This window comes from Bubalus kerabau, chromosome 1 (genome assembly GCF_029407905.1).
Source record: "Bubalus kerabau isolate K-KA32 ecotype Philippines breed swamp buffalo chromosome 1, PCC_UOA_SB_1v2, whole genome shotgun sequence".
Lineage (NCBI taxonomy): Eukaryota > Metazoa > Chordata > Mammalia > Artiodactyla > Bovidae > Bubalus > Bubalus kerabau.
Window position 1 is genome coordinate 111385942 of NC_073624.1, and position 21613 is coordinate 111407554.

A 21613-nucleotide genomic window follows, 5' to 3' on the forward strand; every position below is an offset into this window, starting at 1 on the left:
GAAATCTTATGCTTTGTAGCACCTCTCCTGAAATTTCTCCAAGACCTTCCTTTGGTGCCTGGGAGAGCTTGGGACTGGCAATGCTACCCCGGCAGCACACTCTTTTTCCAGACCTGTAACTGTGTGGGTCGAGTCTCTGCTGCTGCTGAGTCACTTCAGTTGTATCCAGCTCTGTGTGACCCTATGAACTGCAGCCCACCAGGCTCCTCTGTCCATGGGATTCTCTAGGCAAGGGTACTAGAGTGGGTTGCCATGCCCTCCTCCAGGGGATCTTCCCAACCCAGGGAATGAACCTGAGTCTCCTGCATTCCAGGCAGATTCTTTACCACTGAACCACCAGGGAAGCCCCAGACCAAGTCTCTAGAAGCATTCAAATTTTTTGTTACCTTTCAGATGGAACCAGACAGGAAGGCAGTGCCGTCTGGGCACAATGCCTACTTCAACCAAATCATGTGCACCTGGGTCCCTGTTTCTCCCTAATTCTCTGTGCTGTATCTTGTGTTCTCCGGATTCCTGGGGGAGCCTAGAGACTTTACCTGTAGGGTTGCTCTGGGCCAGAACAACCTGACCTTGTTGCCTGACCTGTGTTCCAGAATTTAATCACTCCTGCTGTCAGAATGGTATCATATGAGATTGGATCACAATAGATTGTTGTTCCACTAATTTTGGGTTACTCAAAATATTTATATAGAAAGAGGTCTGGAAGAAATATTTGACTAGGCCCCTCACACCCTAAAAGCAATCCTGTCTCAAACACTTCAAAGTCCTTGAAAACCTCACAAAAGAGTCTGTGGAGTGCCTGATGGCCCGGAGAACTTCATAGAGGGTATGGATTTTGTCTTGGGCTTTTGGGTGTGCCACCTCTAGGGGGCCACTGACAAGGTGATAAGCAATATATTACCTGAATATCCACTGAATCGTGGGACTCAAGCCTTCTATGCCTAAACACCTTATGCCATGAGATGGGGTGTAGTTAATGATCCTCTCGCCGTATCACTAGGCGCTTTCCAGGTGGCACTGGGCTTCCCTTGTGGCTCAGCTGGTAAAGAATCCACCTGCAATGCAGGAGACCTGGGTTCAGTCCCTGGGTTGGGAAGATCCTCTGGAGAAGGGAAAGGCTACCCACTCCAGTATTCTGCCCTGGAGAATTCCATAGACTGTACAGAGGGGTCACAGAGTCGGAACAATTGGGCGACGTTCACTCCCTGGTGGCGCTAGTGGTAGAGAACCCACCTGCCATGTAGGAGACATAAGAGGTGTGAATTTGATCCCTGGGCCAGGAAGATCCCCCTGGAGGAGGGTACGGCAACCCACTACAGTATTCTTTCCTGGAGAAACTCATGGACAGAGGATCCTGGCCGTCTACAGTCCATAGCATTACAGAGAGTCAGACACAACTGAAGCGACTTAGTATGTACACACTCCATATTACTAAGAGGTCTCCTGGAGAATGAGTGTTTCTCACTGGGCACGCTCTTGCAATTTGAAAATGGGTAAACTAAAGAATTTTCTACTTACTGAAGGGTATTTAGAATTCTTGACGCCTATCTAATGTATCTCTATCGTTGTGACATATAAAACTTTGCCTCCTTTCCCCCACCAACATATGCAAATATTTACACTCCCTCTGAAAACTGGTATTATCTCCTGTATAGAACCAATACAATGGAGATATAATGCAAGCCGCAAATATGAGTCGCGTAGGTAATTTTCAATTTTCTAGTAGCTATATTAAGAGGGTTAGTAAAAAGAGACAGGTGAGATTAAGTTTAATAATGTTTTTATTTAAACCAATATAGAAAAATTATCATTTCAACATGTTCAGTTCAGTCGCTCAGTCGTGTCCGACTCTTTGTGACCCCATGAACCGCAACACGCCAGGCCTCCCTGTCCATCACCAACTCCCAGAGTTCACTCCTGGATCAGTGTTATGAAAGAATGTTTTTCTCATCTATAAATGTTTTATTTGGACTTAAAAGTGCACATAACTAGATTTTTGTTCCTGCTTAAAGGTACAGCCCATGCCACTTGAAACTAATTTTGCCTACTGTGGCTTATGTGTCATTTTCTATTGGCATTTTCAAACACAATGTAGCAACAATTCTTTATCAGATTTCTTTAAAGAATATTAGATTTTGAAGTGATCAGAGTATTCCCAAGCCCCTCATGCCTTTTACTTTTAGAACTGTATTTGTGAGAAGAAAAGTCTACTATTTTTTTCTGGATCTAGTTTGGACTCACAAAATTCCTCTAGAACTCTCTTTGTTTCTCTTCCAGAGCACTAAACTTTTTAAAATGTTCTTTTCTCTAATTAAAATGTAAAAAATTTAAATCATAATTTATATGTTCTTTCCTCAGAAGAATAAAAAGCCTGATTTATCCAACCACATAGTGGTTGAGAATATCTCATTGTTTATGAAATAGGTCTACTCATCAATCTCTGTGTCCCCATCTGGACTGATGAAGAATTTTGTGACTTTTAAGTGAATCACTATTCATTTCCATTTATATTTCCAGAGAGCAATTTTATTATTATTGCATATGGTGAATAGTAATTTATAGATGTACAGTAGGGCAGGGATACCAATGAGAAAAATAAAATGAAAATATTCACTCATTCTGCATAGTGGAAATTTCCACATTTAAAAATATTCCCTGAGTACTTTAGTCAACTAGTAGATGCCTTCCCTGATGATACCAATAATGAAAATCATTCACAATATAAAGTTCTTTAAGTTTTAATTGCTTATGTTCATAATTGAATAAAGTAAATTTCATTCCTCAAACTCTGAATCCCTGAGTAAGATCTAGATAGCAATCGATATGTTTTCAGTTGAAAATGACTTTCTTGTAATTATTCAGTTCAGTAACAGAATAACTGGGCTATGAGATTAACTTATTTATGACAGTGTTCCCAAACTAATAGTATTGAGTAGTTAAATTATTCTCTTAAAATAAATTATGAAAAACAATTACAACAAAATTTTCTTTAATAGTACATACCTACTGATATATTGGTGAAGGTTTTTATGTAGTCTTTGTAAGAGTATTAGCTTAAATCTCTCTACCTAATCTGGAGCTTAAATGGAGTTTAAATCTCTTTTAATTAAAAGCATATGTATACCTTAACGTACTTAAAAATAATGACTTAATGTTTTCCACACAGTAAATAGCAGAGAGAAAACAGAGCCCAGGTTTAAGTTTTCATTTTTCAATTACAACTGATAATTTATGAACAATGATATGTTAGAGATGCTAAATAATTGCTCTGTAAAATTCTTCAACGCCCAACACACTTACATTCTCCTCTTACTCCAAGGTTATATAAATATATCATATATATCCCAAAGCCAAATGAAACTGGCTCTACATCAAATAGTATAAACTGCTTGGCAAAAACAATTCTTACCAGGGTCTTTTGAAGAAAGATTTAGAATTTTTTTCAGGTATTTGATTAAAATTACGAAACAAAGCAAAGCCTTCCAGAACGTAGTAAGCTCTGAAAGTGAGGTTTGTACTGAAGGATATAGGAGTCAGCCAGGTGAGCAGAGGAGGGTTCTAGAGCAAAAAGTTTTAACTCAACAAATCTCTCTCCATTCTCTCAATTTGGAAGAGAAGACATACACTTGAGTTTCTGTGCATTGGGCTATCATTTATTCCATCATACATGAAAAATTTCAAACATTTCAAACAGTGAAAAAAACCTCACACACGGCACAAATTTTTTCATTTTTCGTAAGAAAAGTAGAAAAACAAACCTCAAAGCTTTTAGACTATGTAGTTAAGTGTTTTTCAGTGTATAGGCCACATGTATTAGTTGTACTAGGTGTGATTGAATGGCCTACCATTTTTTTTTTGTAGGTGCTTTTTCCCCCCCATTCTCTCGGTGTGTGTTTATGTGTATACCCACGTCCATTCTCTCGGTGTGTATACCCATGCCATTGAATGCATATTGAGTTGGAAATACAAAGACCAGCCAAAAAAGAAAAAAAAAAAGTGATACTAAACAGTTGCTCAAATAAACTTTAAAAATGTAATTCCAGAATTGACACAATGTATCCAACCTAACATGAATGGTTACTTCTTTACAGGAGGCTTTATGGAGACTGAGGCTGCAGCTCAGGAGTCCCTGGGGTTAGGTAAACTGGGAACTCAAGCTGAGAAGGACAGAAGACTGAAGAAAAAGTAGGTTTGGAGATTTTTTTTTTCCCCTTCTCTTTCTAACTTTTACTTACTTTTGTATCATTGTTTGTGGGGAATTAAAAACAGAGTAATTGGAAAGAAAACAATAGCCAGAGGCCAGTGTTATCCTGGTATTGCCTGAAACTATTTGGTGCTTCAGTGTTAACGGTTATAATCATCCAACTATTAAAAGATTTTGGTCCCTAGTATAAAGAAATAGTTTTTTTTTTTTTTAAGAGATCGAAGCTTTTATTTCAAAACTCAAATATATTTAAAATATTTAAATGTAGCCTTACAAATAATGTAATATTCCATTTGAAGTTGAATTCAGTACTGAACTGGCATGATAAAATGGAGATTATACCATCCAAATTTGTATTTCCTCTCATGACAATTAAAGAACCTCCTCTTAAAATGGAGTATTTAAAAGGAGACCATTTCTCTGATTGAATGTAAACTTATTTTAGAATCACAGCAGATTGTTTTTCATCTGTCAGGAAACTGATAGTATATTTTTTCATTCACATATAATATGGAACATTTAAATGAACTTGCAAAATTGGCAATTTTGGAGTCTCAGCAGCTGTTAGACACAAGTGTGTCTATATGTAACATATTTTTTAAATGCATAGTAACATTTTCAGTGATGAAATAGCACCTTTAGACCATGTTCTTTAAAATCCGAAGAATTTCTCTTTATTCCAGGATCTATTGGTTGGTTATTCCTTTTCTTCCTTCTCAAATATTTATTACGTTAGGCTTGTAGTTTTCCTATTTACCTTCTTTCCTATGAAAGTATGTTCATCGCTCTAGTCATCATTATTATTGACATGCAAGTGGCTATACTATGCTAATTAATTTACCTCATATTTTCCCTTCTCACTTGCTTTGTAGATGTTTGCTAATAATGAAAAAAATATGTATTTAAAAGTTGTAGAAGAATCCACTGGTATAACTGTTGCATTAACTTTCTACTTACTAAAATTAATTATATATCCAAATATAGTGGAAATGCTATACAGAAAAAGTGACCTTGGGAGCATTCTCTCTTGAATACAATTAAATGCTCGATCCCATTCCATACTAATAAATATTACCTTTTTATTTACTGGTCACTCAAAGTATATATATAAATATTACATTTACTTGAAGTCTAAAGGATTTTCAATGTATTTATTTGAGATTGCTTTAAGTCTAAAGTAGTAATAACAATCAAACCCTAGCCTGGCTAATGCACTTAGTTTATTTCCCTTAAAAGTTAATTCTCATTTTTCCCACAATGAAATATTTAAAAATAATGGTAATCTGGCCAGTTTTCATCTTACATATAAGGCAGTATGGAGGCAATGCCTCACATAATTCGTTTGTTGTTTAAGACCAAGTTAAAGGTCAATTTCAACAGCTACTGAAGTTAAAAATTCCAATTATACCATGACTTAACAAAATCATAAATTTAGAATTAAAGTTTAGGAATTGTTAACTTTATACACTGTTAGATTGATTTGATATTAATCTTATGGAATTATTCCTTAAATCCTAAGTATTCTCACAGTAAGAAAATGATTTTAAGTTCTGGACTTGGTTTAAAGATCTTCCTGTGCTTAACTTGATTACTTCATTTTGAAATACATTTGGGCAAAATATAATTTTAAAATGTAGTACATAGAGTCCTTGTCTTGAGTATCAAGAAGAATATTAAGAACAAGCCATAATACAACAAAGGCTAACATTCCTTAGCACAACTATTTCCTATAGAATAATATTATTTGAGTTAAAATGGATACAAGAAGGCAAAGTGTTGTTGCTAATTAGTGAAAAGACCGAAGCATCTCTCTTATTATTGGCCATCTCATAGCAAAAGACCAATAAGCATAGATATTCAACCTATATTTGTAAGACATATAAGGAAGTGCTAACGCTCATCCGTGCCTTCTATGGCACCGTGTCTGGGTTTCTGGGTTACTAAAAAGTCACGTGTACTCATGTAATGGGTTTTACCAGATAAGCAAGGTAAATTATTTTTAAATGATATAGTTTCAAACTTTACTGCTATCAAATTTCTTATTACATGCTTAAACACTGGTCATGTTCTCAAATTTTCTGAAGCATTTAAAATTTTATTTAAACAATTCTCATGTTCTTTGTTTAAAAGACACTATATCCTCTTTATTGTTTTTTTAAAGACACTATATCCTCTTTAAATGTGCTTCAATGAATCATACTCTTTTCTGTGTTCAAATTTCATATATCTACTTTCAAGATGAAAATGAAATTCAAGTACATTTTAAAAAAATGCACACACAAAAACGGAGAAAACAATTTCAAATCTTTAAACACTGTACTTTGTATATACACAATTGCAATGCCTATTGCTTCCCACCAGTTGTTCTTCTACAGTCTATCCAATGACCAAGCCAAAGGATGTGTCCAGGACACAGTACTTATACTTATGATCACTGTACCAAAGTTCATATCAGAGATTCATTTCATTAGTCTCCCTGTGGAAATAGCACAGCGGGAAAATCTTATTTTTAACTTTACTAAGATATCAGGTATCTCTGATTGACAAGCTGTGAGTTTAAATTTAATTGATTGAAATCTTTAAATAAGTTACTTATGACACATTTTGAAAAACCATATGGGAGAGAAATCAGAGAGCAGCATTCAAGATATTCCAAATGCTTGCAAATTTGAAATTTTGAAGCTTCAGAAATTTACAACGTTGGCAGTTCCAGACAAAGGTCTAATTTGAGGTACACTTACATCCAGCAACTAAAGACAGATAGATTAAAACATCTTACTAGGTCTGTGTTCCTACTTTGTTCTGCTTTTGCTTTGCTTCCTGGTGCAGACATTTGTTTTTCTTCTATTTCTAGCTACTGTCCTATGATGAGAAATAGGAAATTAAGAATACCAGATCTGTTAAAGCATCCACTGTTTTAAAAATTCTTGAGTTGAGTACTATCTTCCTGAGTTGTGTATTATCACACAGGTGCTATTCTTCCCTGAGAACAGCATCTAACCTGAAGGTCTAAAGTCAACCTATTGTTGTTCTGCCTGGTTCATTTTTATTACATCTTATCTTTGTTATACTTTCCTTAAAAGCTTCAATTCCATAAATTTCTTCAGCAGGCTTATATGGAATACAGTTAATACCTATGATAATTATGTCAAACTGAAACTCATCTTGAAATTCTTTGAGCTGTTGTTGTTTAGTAGCTAAGATGTGTCTGACTCTTTGCAACCCCATAGACTGCAGCATGCCAGGCTTCCCTGTCCTTCACTATCTCCCAGAGTTTGCTCAAACTCATGTCTGTTGAATCCATGATGCCATCCAACCATCTCATCCTCTGTCGCCCCCTTATCCTCCTGCCCTCAATCTTCCCTAGCATCAGGGTCTTTTCCAGTGAGTCAGCTCTTCGCATCAGGTGGCCAAAGTATTGGAGTTTCAGCTTCAACATCAGTCCTTCCAATTAATACTCAGGGTAAGTGAAAGGTGAGTGAAGTCACTCAGTTGTGTCTGACTCTTTGCGACCCCATGGACTGTAGCCCAGCAGGCTCCTCCATCTGTGGGATTCTCCAGGTAAGAATACTGGAGTGGGTTGCCATTTCCTTCTCCAGGGGATCTTCCCCACCCAGGGATTGAACTCAGATCTCTCACATTGCAGGCAGATGCTTTAACCTCTGAGCCACTGGGGTACTTCACATTAATTTGTCTAGTCTTCCTCTTTAAAATTGGGCCAGTGTTTCTGTAGCCTTGTGGTATAGTTCTCCAAATCCTAAAGGATTGAATCATTTATTATTTTCAATATGTCTCCATATGAAAATTGTGATTCTCCAGAGTTCTCTTCATGTGTCACTACTATGTGAGGTCTTTTCCACCATCCTTGGTTTGATTTCATCGGATGGCAAGCATCTTTTCTAATTTAATATCAATTGGATATCTTTGCTATTCCTAAGACTAGACCTGAGAACTTCACTTCTTCCCTTTTATACCTTCCATCCTGATCTTCAAGAACCTATTTCCCTATATTAACTCTCCAGCAAATGTTTTAGACTAAACCCTAAACCTTCTTTCTCAGGATGGCCAGTTAGTCAACCACACAACTCTATAAAATAACTGCACCTTATTAAAGAAGCTACTGCCAGATCCAAAATGCACATGGCCTAGCTCACCAAAAACCTAAGTTTATAAATATTCTTTGGTCCCTAACTCCTTGAACTTCTCTTAGAATCTGGATGTTGGTATTAATATTTTAGTACCCAGTGAATAGAAACTCTGTTCTTTGCCAAAGTTTAGAATTTATTTGCTGCTAAACAGAGGAGTCAGACAATAAGAGATCAAAATGTCAGCTTTGTTACTGATGCAGCTGTTAGAACACAGCTTAGGTATATGGAAATAAAAGGAGGTTCCTAAAACTGAACCGCCAAGTTAAAGTCACTTGCCACAGAAAGAAACGCTAGTCACACGTTTCCAGGATGTACAAGTGTAAGGTGTATGTAGTGTAGTGAAGTCGCTCAGTCGTGTCCAACTCTTTGTGACCCCTTGGACCTCCGTCCATGGGATTTTCTTCTTAAAAATAGCATTTGCATCATTATGATTCCATAAATATGTTACTCTAGAATCAATAACTATGAACTCACAAAGAAAGAAAATAAATTTTGTCCTTAGCATCTTTGCCTAAAAAAGAGCTTTAGAAGTATCCATTATATGTATCAATACCTCTTCAGATTTCTTACCCTTTTTTTTTTCCTCCTGGAACATATTTAGCTGCTAATTTCCCATATCACCATCTCCATAAATGTGTTGGTAAGGTTTATGACAAACTTCTTATATGCTTAGAGATCTGTAAATATATTTTATACCTAAATTAATGGAAAATTATAAAAGTATTAGTTTAAAATAATTTCCCCTCCAAGCTTTAAACATACTATTCTTTTGGCTTCCACTTATGTCTAATGTCAGTTGATTGTCATTGTTTCCTGGTATAACATTCCTTTCTCTTTCCCTGAAAGCTTGATTTCTCACTTAATGCTGAGGTTCAGAAATGTCATAATACATTTATATTCAAATAATTTCTATGTTTCATTTTTCTACTTTATACTTTCAATCTAAAGACTTGTTAGATTAGACTGCCTTTCATGTATTGACTTAAAAGATTTTTATTTCTAAGCTTAACTTCAATTCTAAGAAGCTTATTTTTACAGAGACTGATGAGATTAAAGAGCAGTTGTCTGTTTCAGTAGTAATACACTTGTCTAACACTCATGACAGTTCTTGATAGTCAGTAAGCATATTAAAATCTACAGTTACGTAGTGAATAGCTCCAAAAATATAAATCCTAAATTTTTGCATGTTTTTATCTGCTAATGTTTTCTTCTTGCATTTTTAACACAGTATAATTTTTTTATTAAAACATATATGCATGTTGAAATCGGTATTTTGAGACTAAATTGGAAGATACTATATGAATATTAATATACTAATTTATTATTTTTAATATTTAGTTATAGTATAAGTAATATATTATTATATGTTAGATTTGTTATGCTCTCCTGAATGGGTACTACTATGAAGTGAATATGGATTCTGTATTTGAAATCAATTTTTCAACATCATTAAAATGAAATTAACATTCCAACTTGGCAATCAGCAGCATCCTCCAGAGAAGCAGTTTTATCCTTGGAGCATAACAGTCACAGTTAATCACTACCAATGAATCTTTATGTTAGAACATCAAAGACATAAAAGTGAAGCTCTATAGATTTAGTTAATTTATTTCTATTGCAATCCTAAGGGTCTCCTTCAGTGCATAAACATTAATGTGTTTTGAGACTTGGCATTTTTAATCTTTAGCATTTGGAAGTTTCAGAGCTTGCATATCTCTAAGCAAAATAAATGTCACTGAAAATATTCATAACTAAAGGTATCACAGAATCTCCACAACATTCTTTCATTCAATAAATATTTATTAAGTACCTGGGTGCCAAATTAAACTTATAAAAGAGTTGTATTCCAGCAGTTCATCTGTAAGACATGTATTATAAGCTTTGAATACATTTTTCCATCTAAGTAAGGTCATATACATGGAAGGTAAATGTCTTTGCTTCCCTCCACAAAATGGCAAAACTAATACAATTATGTAAAGTTTAAAAATAAAATAAAAAAAAAATATGTTTTGAAGAATGTTATAGAAACTAAATTTGGCTGAATAAAGCCAAAAAAAAAAAAAGGAATTCACTTGTAGGATATTAGAATGTCTCAGAAATTGCAGAAACAACAGAGCCAGGACCACTCTAAAACTTCAACCATGACAGATTATGAAATGTTTCTCTAGAGTATTGTCAATAACTTATCTTTTCCATTTCACATTTTTAAGCTCCCAGGTGAAAAAATCTGGTTGGCCTAATATGAAAGAGATATTTGTACTTGAATCAATTAGTTACAGTCAAGTGTTCCTTTAGTACAGACATGGTTAAAGGGAACACTCTTGGGTAATCAACTCAAAAAGATCTAATAAAGTAGAATATTTCAGAATCTAAACCCAGTGTTCTCAGTATTTATCTGGGAAAATATATCTCAGTTTCCAGCTTTGAACTTCAGAAATTTGCCCTCTCTGCCTGCACTGAGTTAGAGCTCTCATTGCCTTACCATCTGATCATGCATGTCCTGCCAAGCTCCTGCTGCGAACAATTCTAAGACTTCCCTGAACCTAAAAAATAATAATAGACAAAGGCTAAAGGCCAAAATCTACTGAAATTTGTTAGGAAAAAAATGAATCTAAGGAAAACCAATGTGCCCTCTTGGAGGAAGGAAAAAAACATGGAAGAAATAGGGATATTGTTATGAACATATGGTGCAATGTTAGTAGATTACAGAGTAAGTATCAATAGAATCAGAATCCCTGTATAGCCTCTGTATTTTCTGCCCATGAAAAATAAAAAGAATACACCCATGGCAGATTCATGTTGATGTATGGCAAAACCAATACAATATTGTAAAGTAATAAATAAATAACAAAACAACAACAAAAAGAATAATAATAAGTGAAAACTCAGATAGTTACATGTACCAGAAAAATGACCTCCTTCTATAAAAAAGATCCATATTGTTTGTCTTGACTGAAGTAAATCCTGGATTACTGAAACATGCAAATGATAACTTTTCAGTCATTTACTTAGTGCCTATTTTTTCCAGGAACTGTGTGAGAAACAACTGATATTTGAATTATACAGCCCTACTTTTCAAAGAGCTTGTAGAGAGACAGTCATGAAAACAAATTATTGCACTTTAGTATTTCAGTGCCCATGATCCTTTCTCTAAATCTCTGGCCTTTGAGCAGAACAAGAGGAGTGCCATATGCCTAAAACCACTTAATGTTCTTATTTAAAGGATGTTCTCCAAGTTAAGGCTGTATACTGACACCCTGCTTAGACTGGTTAGCTTTTCAAAATAAACATAAAATATCCAATAGGTTATTTTTGAACAGTAAGAAAGGGATTTTCAATCACCAAGAATAAATGGAATCCCTTAAGAATACACTGTGTCCTTAAACATTTCAGACATTTTCTATACATGTAGATGAGAAAAAGGCTGTAGAAACACCACATATTGAGTTCAGCAAAGTGTTTTGATTACTTTCTAAACGAACATAAGATTGGAATGAGACTAAAACCATGAAAATATAACTGGTGGAGTCCTTGTAATCACAGGGGCTGGACAAGTGAATTCCTGATGACTGAGTGAAATGGAAGTTGGCAAACTCAGCACTTTAATATTTGACTTAAATATGAAAATGATATTTGTGAAAGCACAAAGCTAGAAGACGTAGTTAAGTTTAGATAAAGAATTTTGTTTAAGGGAAACCTTTGAAGAGATGCAAATCTAAGAAGATGAAGTTTAACAGGGTCATTTCTATGTTAATAAATCTGCATCCAACTTCATATATGCTGAATGCTTATGTATAGGGGGATATGTATAATTTAACTGCAACTCCTGAGAAAAATGTTTCTACAAAAAAAGATAAATTGCCAATGCCTGATAAAGATATTAATGATTTTCAGTACCCAAAAAGCAGTTGATAAGGCCAAAATTCTATGTACTGACCAGAACATACCTGGATATTGTATTAATTTCTGGGAAATATGCTTGAAGCAGATATATTCAAACAAGCATATATTCGGAAGAACTTTATCAGCATAACAAGATGACACTGAATGCCTTCAAGGAGTGTTGCAAACAATTAGGAATATGTGGGGTATGGATAACAAAGATCCAGACGCTCCGAAGAAAAAAGAGCAATCAAATGTGTTCTTTTGGCTGCATGAGAAGATCTTGGGCCCAAAGTGAAAGGCTGTTAACAGATAACTGTGAGCTGCGTATAAGTGAGGACTGCTAACAATCACAGATCTGAGAAGAAAGAATTGACCCCCTAGAAAGAGAGCTATTTCTCGTGATTAAGTCCAACATAGACCTGCCAAGTGTATGAATGTGGCTAGATTATTATATGAGGGATTCAGATTTAAGTTGAGAAATTGAATTACATGCTCTTCAAATTGCCCCTGCCCCGGATTCTGTGTTTTTCTGTCTAATTCAAAGAGCTGGACTCAGAGAACCTCTGCTTTTTTAAACAAGTGCAGTGCCTGACACAGTGTAGATACTCAAGACATGCATTTTGCATAACTGAACACATAAATAGCATCTGGGTGGAAAAAGAAGAACAAAAACCCAAGAATATGGAACAGGAACTGGGGCAGTGACTTCCACAAACTAACCGAACTGGAAACCAGGGCTTCATCTCTGCCCTCATCCTGCCTTGTCCTTGCTCTTCCCTCTGTGCGCCTCCACACAAGGTGATCTAGATGATAGCTCTTTAAAATCCCTCAAGCTTGCTGATTTTCTTCTTTTCTTGCTCAGACCATCATACCAAAATCAGTGGTCTTCTAGTCTGGCCTTCCTCAAATTCATTCTTCACACTTCAGCTAAAGAAATCTATCTAAATCATTATTTCTAAACTTGCCTAAAATCCCTCAATCATTTCCTAGCATCCCTAGGATAAATTTCAAATGCCTTCATATCGTCCCTAAATCCCCACATTATCTGGTTCCTAGCATCCCTAGGATAAATTTCAAATGCCTTCATATCGTCCCTAAATCCCCACATTATCTATTTCCTATCTATCCCTTTGTCTCTGCTTCCCATCCTGCACGTTCTGTTCTTAGTATACTTAATATCTATGTCTTTTTTATGACTACTCTTGTCTCCTTGTGTGTGTATATCCTGTCCTGTGTTCCTCCTCATCCTTTTTGCGGTAATGATAATAATGATCTTCTTTATATGTAAGAAGTATTTAATAACCACATTGAGTAGTTGCAATATGCCAAGCACTGTTCTATACATTTACACAAATTTTTGTCTTGTAGTTTTCACAAAGCCTTTGAGGTAGAAATGTTGTTGCTTCCACACATGGAAAAATACAGCTTTCCAAGCACTGTGGTATACAGAGGTGCAGACCTCTGGAGCCCTATTTTCTCTGAATTATTTAGAATCTCAGGATAAGGCTGCAATTTAAAGACTATGTAGTCCAAACTTTCAGCTGGATCTTAAGTATCCTATCTAATTTTAAATAATCTCCATGGGGAGTCAAAAAAGAATCTCTCTGTTTATACTCTGAAAAGAGAAGCATAGTTTTTTTCCATAGGGAATAATTAGTTTCTTATCTGACCCCATCCCATCCTTCCAAATTAGCAACAAATGTATTCAAATCAAACACTTATTTAAGAATGAGAAATGGAGGTAATCTCAAAGTAGTGTAGTTACTTTATAAAGTTGATTTTTTTCTGATGTAATTAGCCACACATACTATCACCAAAGTTTGATATAAGTATAGTAATGATTACTAATAAGTTATGTAAGAAATGTAAATGTCTGCTTGAATCAATCTAACATTATTTGTCCCAATAAAACTTTCAAAGTCAGTGTCTAAGAGTAAGGATGATTAAGTTCTTTCATTAAAAGAAAAAAAGTGACTAATTAAGATACATTCAAATATAATGCTGACTGACATCTTGATCTAAAAGGTGTTCTCTATATTTGTTTCCATAATATAGAAGCTTATATTAGCTCTATATGGTATTTTTATAAGGTCTTTGAAGATGTGCTTTTTCCCCATAGTTATTTAAAGTTAGCCTTACAGAAGCAAGCTTCTCTACCTTGTTCCCACATTTCTAAGGTCAGTGATTATCTATATCCTATTGACAGGGTTTTATAAAAAAATAGATAACAAGAGACTTTTCATTCAAAAAATATATGTATGCATGTATATATATCATATATATATATATATATATATATATATATATATATATATAACGGATGCCGGGAAGTGCTGAAGGCAGAAGGAGAAGGGGCTGGCAGAGGATGAGATGATTGGATGGCATCACTGACTCAATGGACATGAATTTGAGCAAACTCCAGGAGATAGTGAAGGACGCGGAAGCCTGGCATGCTGCAGTCGATGGGGTCACAAAGAGTTGAACATGACTTAGCGACTGAACACACACACAGACATATATATCTAGGCAGCATATTAAAAAAGCAGAGACATTACTTGACCAACAAAGGTCCGTTTAGTCAAGGCTATGGTTTTTCCAGTAGTCATGTATGGGTGTGAGAGTTGGACTATAAAGAAAGCTGAGTGCTGAAGAATTGATGCTTTTGAACTGTGGTGTTGGAGAAGACTCGAGAGACCCTTGGACTGCAAGGAGATCAAACTAGTCAATCCTAAAGAAAATCAGTCCCGAATATTCATTGGAAGGACTGAAGCTGAAGCTCTAATACTTTGGCCACCTGATGTGAAGAACTGACTCCTTGGAAAAGACCCTGATGCTGGGAAAGATTGAAGGTAGGAGGAGAAGGGGACAACAGAGGGTGAGATGGTTGGATGGCATCACCGACGGGATGGACATGAGTTTGAGTAAGCTCTGGGAGTTGGTGATGGGCAGGGAAGCCTGACGTGCTGCAGTCTATGGGGTCAAAAAGAGTCAGACACGGCTGAGTGACTGAACTGATTGATACATATATATATATTACATATATATACAGCATACAGTTAAACGTATTTATTTCAGATTCTACATACTTAAATTTTTTAATTGGGACTTGACTGGAATATAATCATGGGCAAAAGAATAACAAAATTCTTGAAAAAGTAAAGATTTCTCAGCCTCTTTTAAAGAGTCTTAAATACTTTAGCTATTTGGATTCAATATTGACTTTAAAGAAAAATTATTTCTGTAGAAGTATAATAAACCATACTTAACACTTCTGAATCATTTTCTTTAATTTATAAGGATCACTAGAAATGTGCTTGGCTATTTATTTTTATCTGTATCCCATCACTGTATATAAAGCAATTTCTGCTATCACCCCTGGGTGCTCTTATATCCACATAAATCAGCTGTTTGCAACTTAACCTTTAAGTTCATGGCTTCATTACTTCCAATGTCATTCTCTCTTCCAAGTCAGACACATCCTATGTTATATTCTGAATCCTGTCGTTGCCCCTAGATCACCCCTATTCAGAAGTTACTAATTCATGCATATCATTCCTTCCTATCTCCTCCTTTCAGCTTGGTTTTATCAACTTCTTCTACTATCATCTTTTTAAAAACTTCTATCACTTTTTAGTGCATCAGCTGCATTCGGTCCTCTTCTATCTCCCTGTTTCACTTGGCTTCTATGACTGTAATTTCACCATGCTCAAAAATTCCAAACCCATCATTTTTTTTTTCATTTGGTTATGTCCATATCATCACTAGAGTCACCAATGAATTTTCTTTCTCCATGGCTACTTTTGGGTTACCTGAGTGCTACAAGAGAAAATTAATGCAAGGGAATTTGAATCAGCTTCATGTGGGAATTCAACACTGCCAAGTAATCCCAATATTTTTCTGTCGCCAGTCTTCTTTCTACTCTCTGCAGCTTTTGTCAGAGACCTCCACTGTCCTCAAACCTGTGTCTTCTGCAGGTGCATTCACATTCTACTCTAGAGGGAGAGATAAAGAGACCACCTCAGTCCTCTGAATTATTTGCTGCTGAATTCACACTAACTCTTGCCCCCATTCTGCTTAACACAGCAAACTAGGTTAATTTCTTCTCATTTAAGACCATCCCTGCTTATTTTTTCTGTCTGGTTGTGCCAATTTCCCACTTGTACTTCAAATTCTCCTCTCTTCTGGATTGTGGTCATCAGCATTTAAACATGCTCAAGTTTCACCTATTAAAAGAAATCATTTCTTCATTCTACTTTTTCACTTCAGTCACTACCTGTTCACTCCTCAATCTCAATTGTTAACAATTGATTTTTAAAATTTCTGAGTCATTAACTTGAACTTTAAGAAGCAAAAGGCGACTACATTCCACATATGAAGTTCATCTAATAAATATTTCTAATGTGAAATTTTGCATTCAAAGTTAACTAGTTTATAAATAGAAGGCCCATTCATTCAGTGGAAGATCTAGAAGATTAAAGTGAGGCAATTAAACATTTAAGAATCCTGTTTTTAAATATAAGATATATGTTAGTTGATAATATCTTCTTCTTTGTGCCTGGATGTATGCTGATGTTCCCAAGGAAAATATTGTGCCAATAACTGACTTGTTCTTATTGGTTAGAGGGTAACTTAAAACCTATTTTTTCTAGGTCAGTGAAAAATGATTTGTCTATTATATACTACAGTGGTCTTTAAATGAAGAAGATTAATTTTTGACAGAATCTCTCTTGGTATTCTCATAATTTTGACAATCTGGAGTAGAAAGAAAAAATAAGTTATATGTTCCTATAAATAATTGCATGTAGAAAAGAATATCAATTTTTATAAGAAGAAAACTGTCTTTATCTAGACCAAAAGCACTACAAATATATATTACCTCTGATATGAATTTATAATATATTATCACAAACTCTCTTGAGTCATTTATAATTACAGCTTTTTGTCCTTTGCAGAACATGTCTTTTTGAAAGTTGTGAGCTGAAATACTTAATTCTAAAATGAAATAGCTAGTCAAGATCACTCTTAAATTAATTGTCTGTGGAGGAAAAGAAAGTTAGCAAAAACTATGAGAAGTCAGCTAACTTACACACACTGATAAATATATTAGAACTTTAAGCAATACTTTTTGAGTCATATGTTTGTATTTCCTGTTTATTTTCGCAATTTCTCATGTTTTATATTTAGGGTATTTCTATAGGTACAGATTTCCTATTTTAAAAATGATAAATATGTGAAAAAAAATTAATATTCCACTGTGTGCAGATTTATTCAACTTTATTGGAGAGTAGTGCCTAGGTAGCTTGTAGGCTAAGGAAGATTATTTTGTCCATGGTAATAACTGGCCCCAAATACTTCATGAAAAAGTTTTCATGGAGAGCTCAGAAATTGCTTTTTTCTCAGAACTCATCAAAGAGTTCACAGGTATGTTGACAGGAAAATCATTCTAACCACCTAGAATGTATTTCTTTGGGTCTTAATTTTCTTTCTGTTGCATATATGATGCAAGAAAGGTGCCTTAAGTTTCTTAGGACATTGAGATGCCAGTGTGTATGGACTATGTTTTTGTTTATGTGAAAAATTTAAAAACTTGTCCCAGCTGTTCTGAAGCTAAGGTCAAAGAACATGCATTTCTCCAAAATGCACATTTAGTGAAAGAATACACAGTTTCTCTGAATGAATGCATTTGGAGGAGGCACGTGCAGGGTGTTCATCGTACTTCCAGCTTTTCTTTATAATGATTGTGTAATTAAAAAAGGGAGCTCTCTAACTTGCTTCATTTCTTAGATAGGAATCTCTGCTTCATATTCTGTTACATTGACTATATTTTATGTAGTAAAATTTTATTTTTCTAAGAATTGGTCTAGTATGCTTTTATAAAAAAAATTTTAAATAATATTCTCATGGCTTTTTATTGGGTTATTTAAATTCCATATTTTCCCAGTGCCTCTAATCTCCCCAGGGAACAAGTGGGCTACTTCAAACACCACAAAAAAATCAACCTTTCTGTGATGACATCTGGTAACATTGGTGAACTAATCTAGTTCATTTTCCCCCTCAGAGCAATGTTTACCAACATCTGTCCAAATAAATAAATGTGTCTACTTAAAGACACCCAGTTGCCAGCTCAAATAGAGGAGGAGGAATTACTCTTCTAGAGGGGAGAAGACTGATAGAATTTTTTAGGACTTTTTCATGACCTGATTACTGGCACGTAATTATTACTATTGTTATACCACGTGTGTAATGTCACAATAAAATTATGGATCTAGCATGTGAAAATTTCTTCTTGCCTCAAATTAAGTTCGGGAGATTGAACATCAGAACCTTACCAGTGATTTTGATCAAACCATGTATGTGAACTAGAATCCAGATAGACCCACCCTCAAACCAGTGCTTTCTTCGAGTCACTGCCTTTCCAGAAGTCTGCTGTATTTTTCTTAAGCTCTAAGCTTATAAATCTGTTTGAGATCCCAAGCATCACTTAACAGGTTACTGCTTCTATTTGTAAAATAAGCTGAGTGGCCTGAGGTGAAGAATCTTTAACAAGCTGCCTGACTTCCTCCCGGGGTTTACTATAGGCTGGGAAAATGTGGTCATGCATGTTTCAGAGTGGCTCATTTTCAAGAGACAGACTATTGGTCGACTATTAGAACTGCCTTCAGCCTGATTATGCTTTTGGATGCAGTGAGTATCTGTGTCATGGTGAAATTAAAAAAAAAAACAAAACAAAACAGAACACCATGTCTTTCTCGTATCTGAGCTTTAGCACATCTGAAATGATGCTCTTGTTTTATTCCATGGCTTTCTTTGGATTGAAATGTATCCATTAACATTTGTGTGCTTTTCTTTTTCATCTGTCCTCCTCCATCTCATGAAAAGCATATCGGGGTAAGTGGAATCACAATGGCTGCTGAACATGTTTATTTTCAGCACCATCTTCTTTTTCTTTTGTCTTTAGTATTTCTCCTTTCAGTTGTAACACAAGCTGCACGGCCTCTGACCTAAAATGAAAATTGTGAAGTGTATTCATTTTCTTACCATAAAAGGAATCATTGGTTCAGAGAAATGTTCACATTTAAATGAATCATGTTGGCCTTTCAGGCGCTTCAATTTCTTCGGTTCTACTAGACACACATCAAAAGACAATCCAGATGACATTTTCCCTAGTTCTTAAGTCACTCTCTAGGGCTGAGTGTGACATTCAGTGAGGCTTAAGGAACAGCTGCAGGTCACTTGGGTATTTTTGACTGTGCTGCATGGCTGACTCTGCCTGTGTGTTTCAAAGTGCTTCGTGGTTCTCCATTAGCATTATATTCAAGAGATAAATTTATTTGTCAGTTACCAGAACTGCCCTTCGATGAAGAGGGTTAAATGTTGAATCTCCCCCAGTATAACTTATACATAATCCTTGGTTTTGGCTGAACCCTTTGGTCTTGTGTCTTCTTTCCCCTGTTTCCTATACTACGAGTTAATTCTTAAAGCTTTGAAAGGTGTATGACTAAGATTACTGTTCCAAATTTCAAATCCTGCTTTTTGAACTAAATTTAGAATATGTTATTTATTTCTAAAACCAAGTAAGCTTCAGTTTATGCATAATATAAAGTATTACGTTTCTATAAATGCCCACATGGACAACATGATGAGCTATAAAACACTTTAGATGAAGAGAGGTATTGATTTTTACACTTTAAGCAAAACATTTTGAGGGAGCAAATAAAACGGCTCCAATGAGATGCAATTTTTCAGGAAGCTATGGAAAGTGTCACTAATGGGCAATATGGATATTTTATATACCAATACAAGGTCATGTGCTTTATTAGTTTGGTTTACATTTGTTACATTTTTCCTACTCTAAGATATAATTACTACTACTAATTATTTAACAATGCAGTATTTTCTTAAGTTAGGATGATTTATATTAAGGAAAGCTCTAGGAAGTGTTCTTGAAAATGCAAGGCAAGCTGTGATTGGAGTACTATTCAACTACATTGGCCAAATGCAAGTTGTAAGACCTTACTTTTTTAAAATATTCAATACTCTGACACTGGATTTTAAAGAATTATTTACATGTCATCATGTAATAGTGGCCTTCTGTTTTCTAATGATTTTAAGTTTCATGAGGAAAATAATGCCAAGAAATAAAACTTTATTCTCCCTTTTCTTTTTGAATGAAATATTGAAAAATAATAAATTCATAATACATCAACGTCTGTGGACTTTACGAAACTGATATAATTACCTTAATTCTAAAATTTAATTTCTTGTCTTGCACATGCTCCTAGAATTTAAACATTTTAAGACCCCAAAATCATTTCCTTGGTCCAATTACTAAAGGAAGCTTGGGAAGTTAAATGTCAGGAGAAGACAGTACTAACATAGCATAGACGTGGGAAGATTTGGGTGGAAAGAATATTGAATTAGGAACAGAAGACAAGACTTTAAGTTCCATGTGTTTTCTGCATACCTTTGAGTGAATGACTTGTATTATCTGTACTTTCTGCCAACTTCCTAATACTCACGAGAGTATGAGAAAAAAATAATCTCAGAAGCTTAGAACTATAAACTTCAAATCTGATTTAAAGAGGACTCAAAATTAATGAAGCACCAAAGCAATCTAGTCTAAATGGCCTTCAAATAAACCTGAAAACTTACCAGTGTCTCTCCAATAAGTTCCTATTTAACAATCAGGAAGGGACTGGGGAGAACAGACCACAGTGTATTGCAAAAGTGAAATTGTTTACCGGAAAGAAATACAAGCCCCGCTAGCTTTCAATAACAGCATGAGTAATTGCATTGCTCCATCACATTTGTGCCTGCATGTGTGTGTTTACACCTTTTTAATGGTTTTGAAAGTAATTAAATTCAAAATAAAATGAGAAGTGAAATTATGTAAATCCCAACTCAAATTCACAAATATATTTCTTTCCTGAGGCTGTGCCCTCCATTTTTGCAGGGAAAAAAAAAAAAGGTTTCAACATGAACGAACTTAGGATTTATGTATTCAAATAATTTCAGTTTCAAGCAATGTAGCATGCATCTGAGGATCTAAATAAAGCACTACTTAAATGTGCAATGGATTTTTATATGTACTACATGTGAAAATGTGCCAAATAGGATATACCTACAAGTACACTTGCTCTTACCCACATACAGAATCACAGCATGCTGCGCTTTCAAAATCAAGTCAACCTTGTTAATGTTGGATTTGAAACTCTTAATTTTATGGAGCTAAATGTGTATGTTTAGGTAATCAATGTCTGAAGCAGTTGATTGGGATTTGTAATATATTTCTGTTCAGAATAATTATGTTAATTAATATATATATATTTTCAACTTACATATGTTTAAAAAAATTGACATGGTGCTATATTTCCTT

The 21613-nt window shown here is 35.0% G+C and overlaps 1 protein-coding gene across 4 annotated transcripts in view; it reads left to right on the plus strand.

The window, feature by feature from the left end:
* Positions 1 to 21613, plus strand: part of PPFIA2 (PTPRF interacting protein alpha 2) — a 496123-nt gene that overhangs the window by 427303 nt on the left and 47207 nt on the right. For all 4 annotated transcript variants that reach the window (XM_055586841.1, XM_055586848.1, XM_055586854.1 and 1 more), the window contains one exon: positions 4092 to 4185. In XM_055586841.1, the coding sequence (XP_055442816.1) occupies positions 4092 to 4185 (94 nt within the window). The remainder of the gene's footprint in view (positions 1 to 4091; positions 4186 to 21613) is intronic.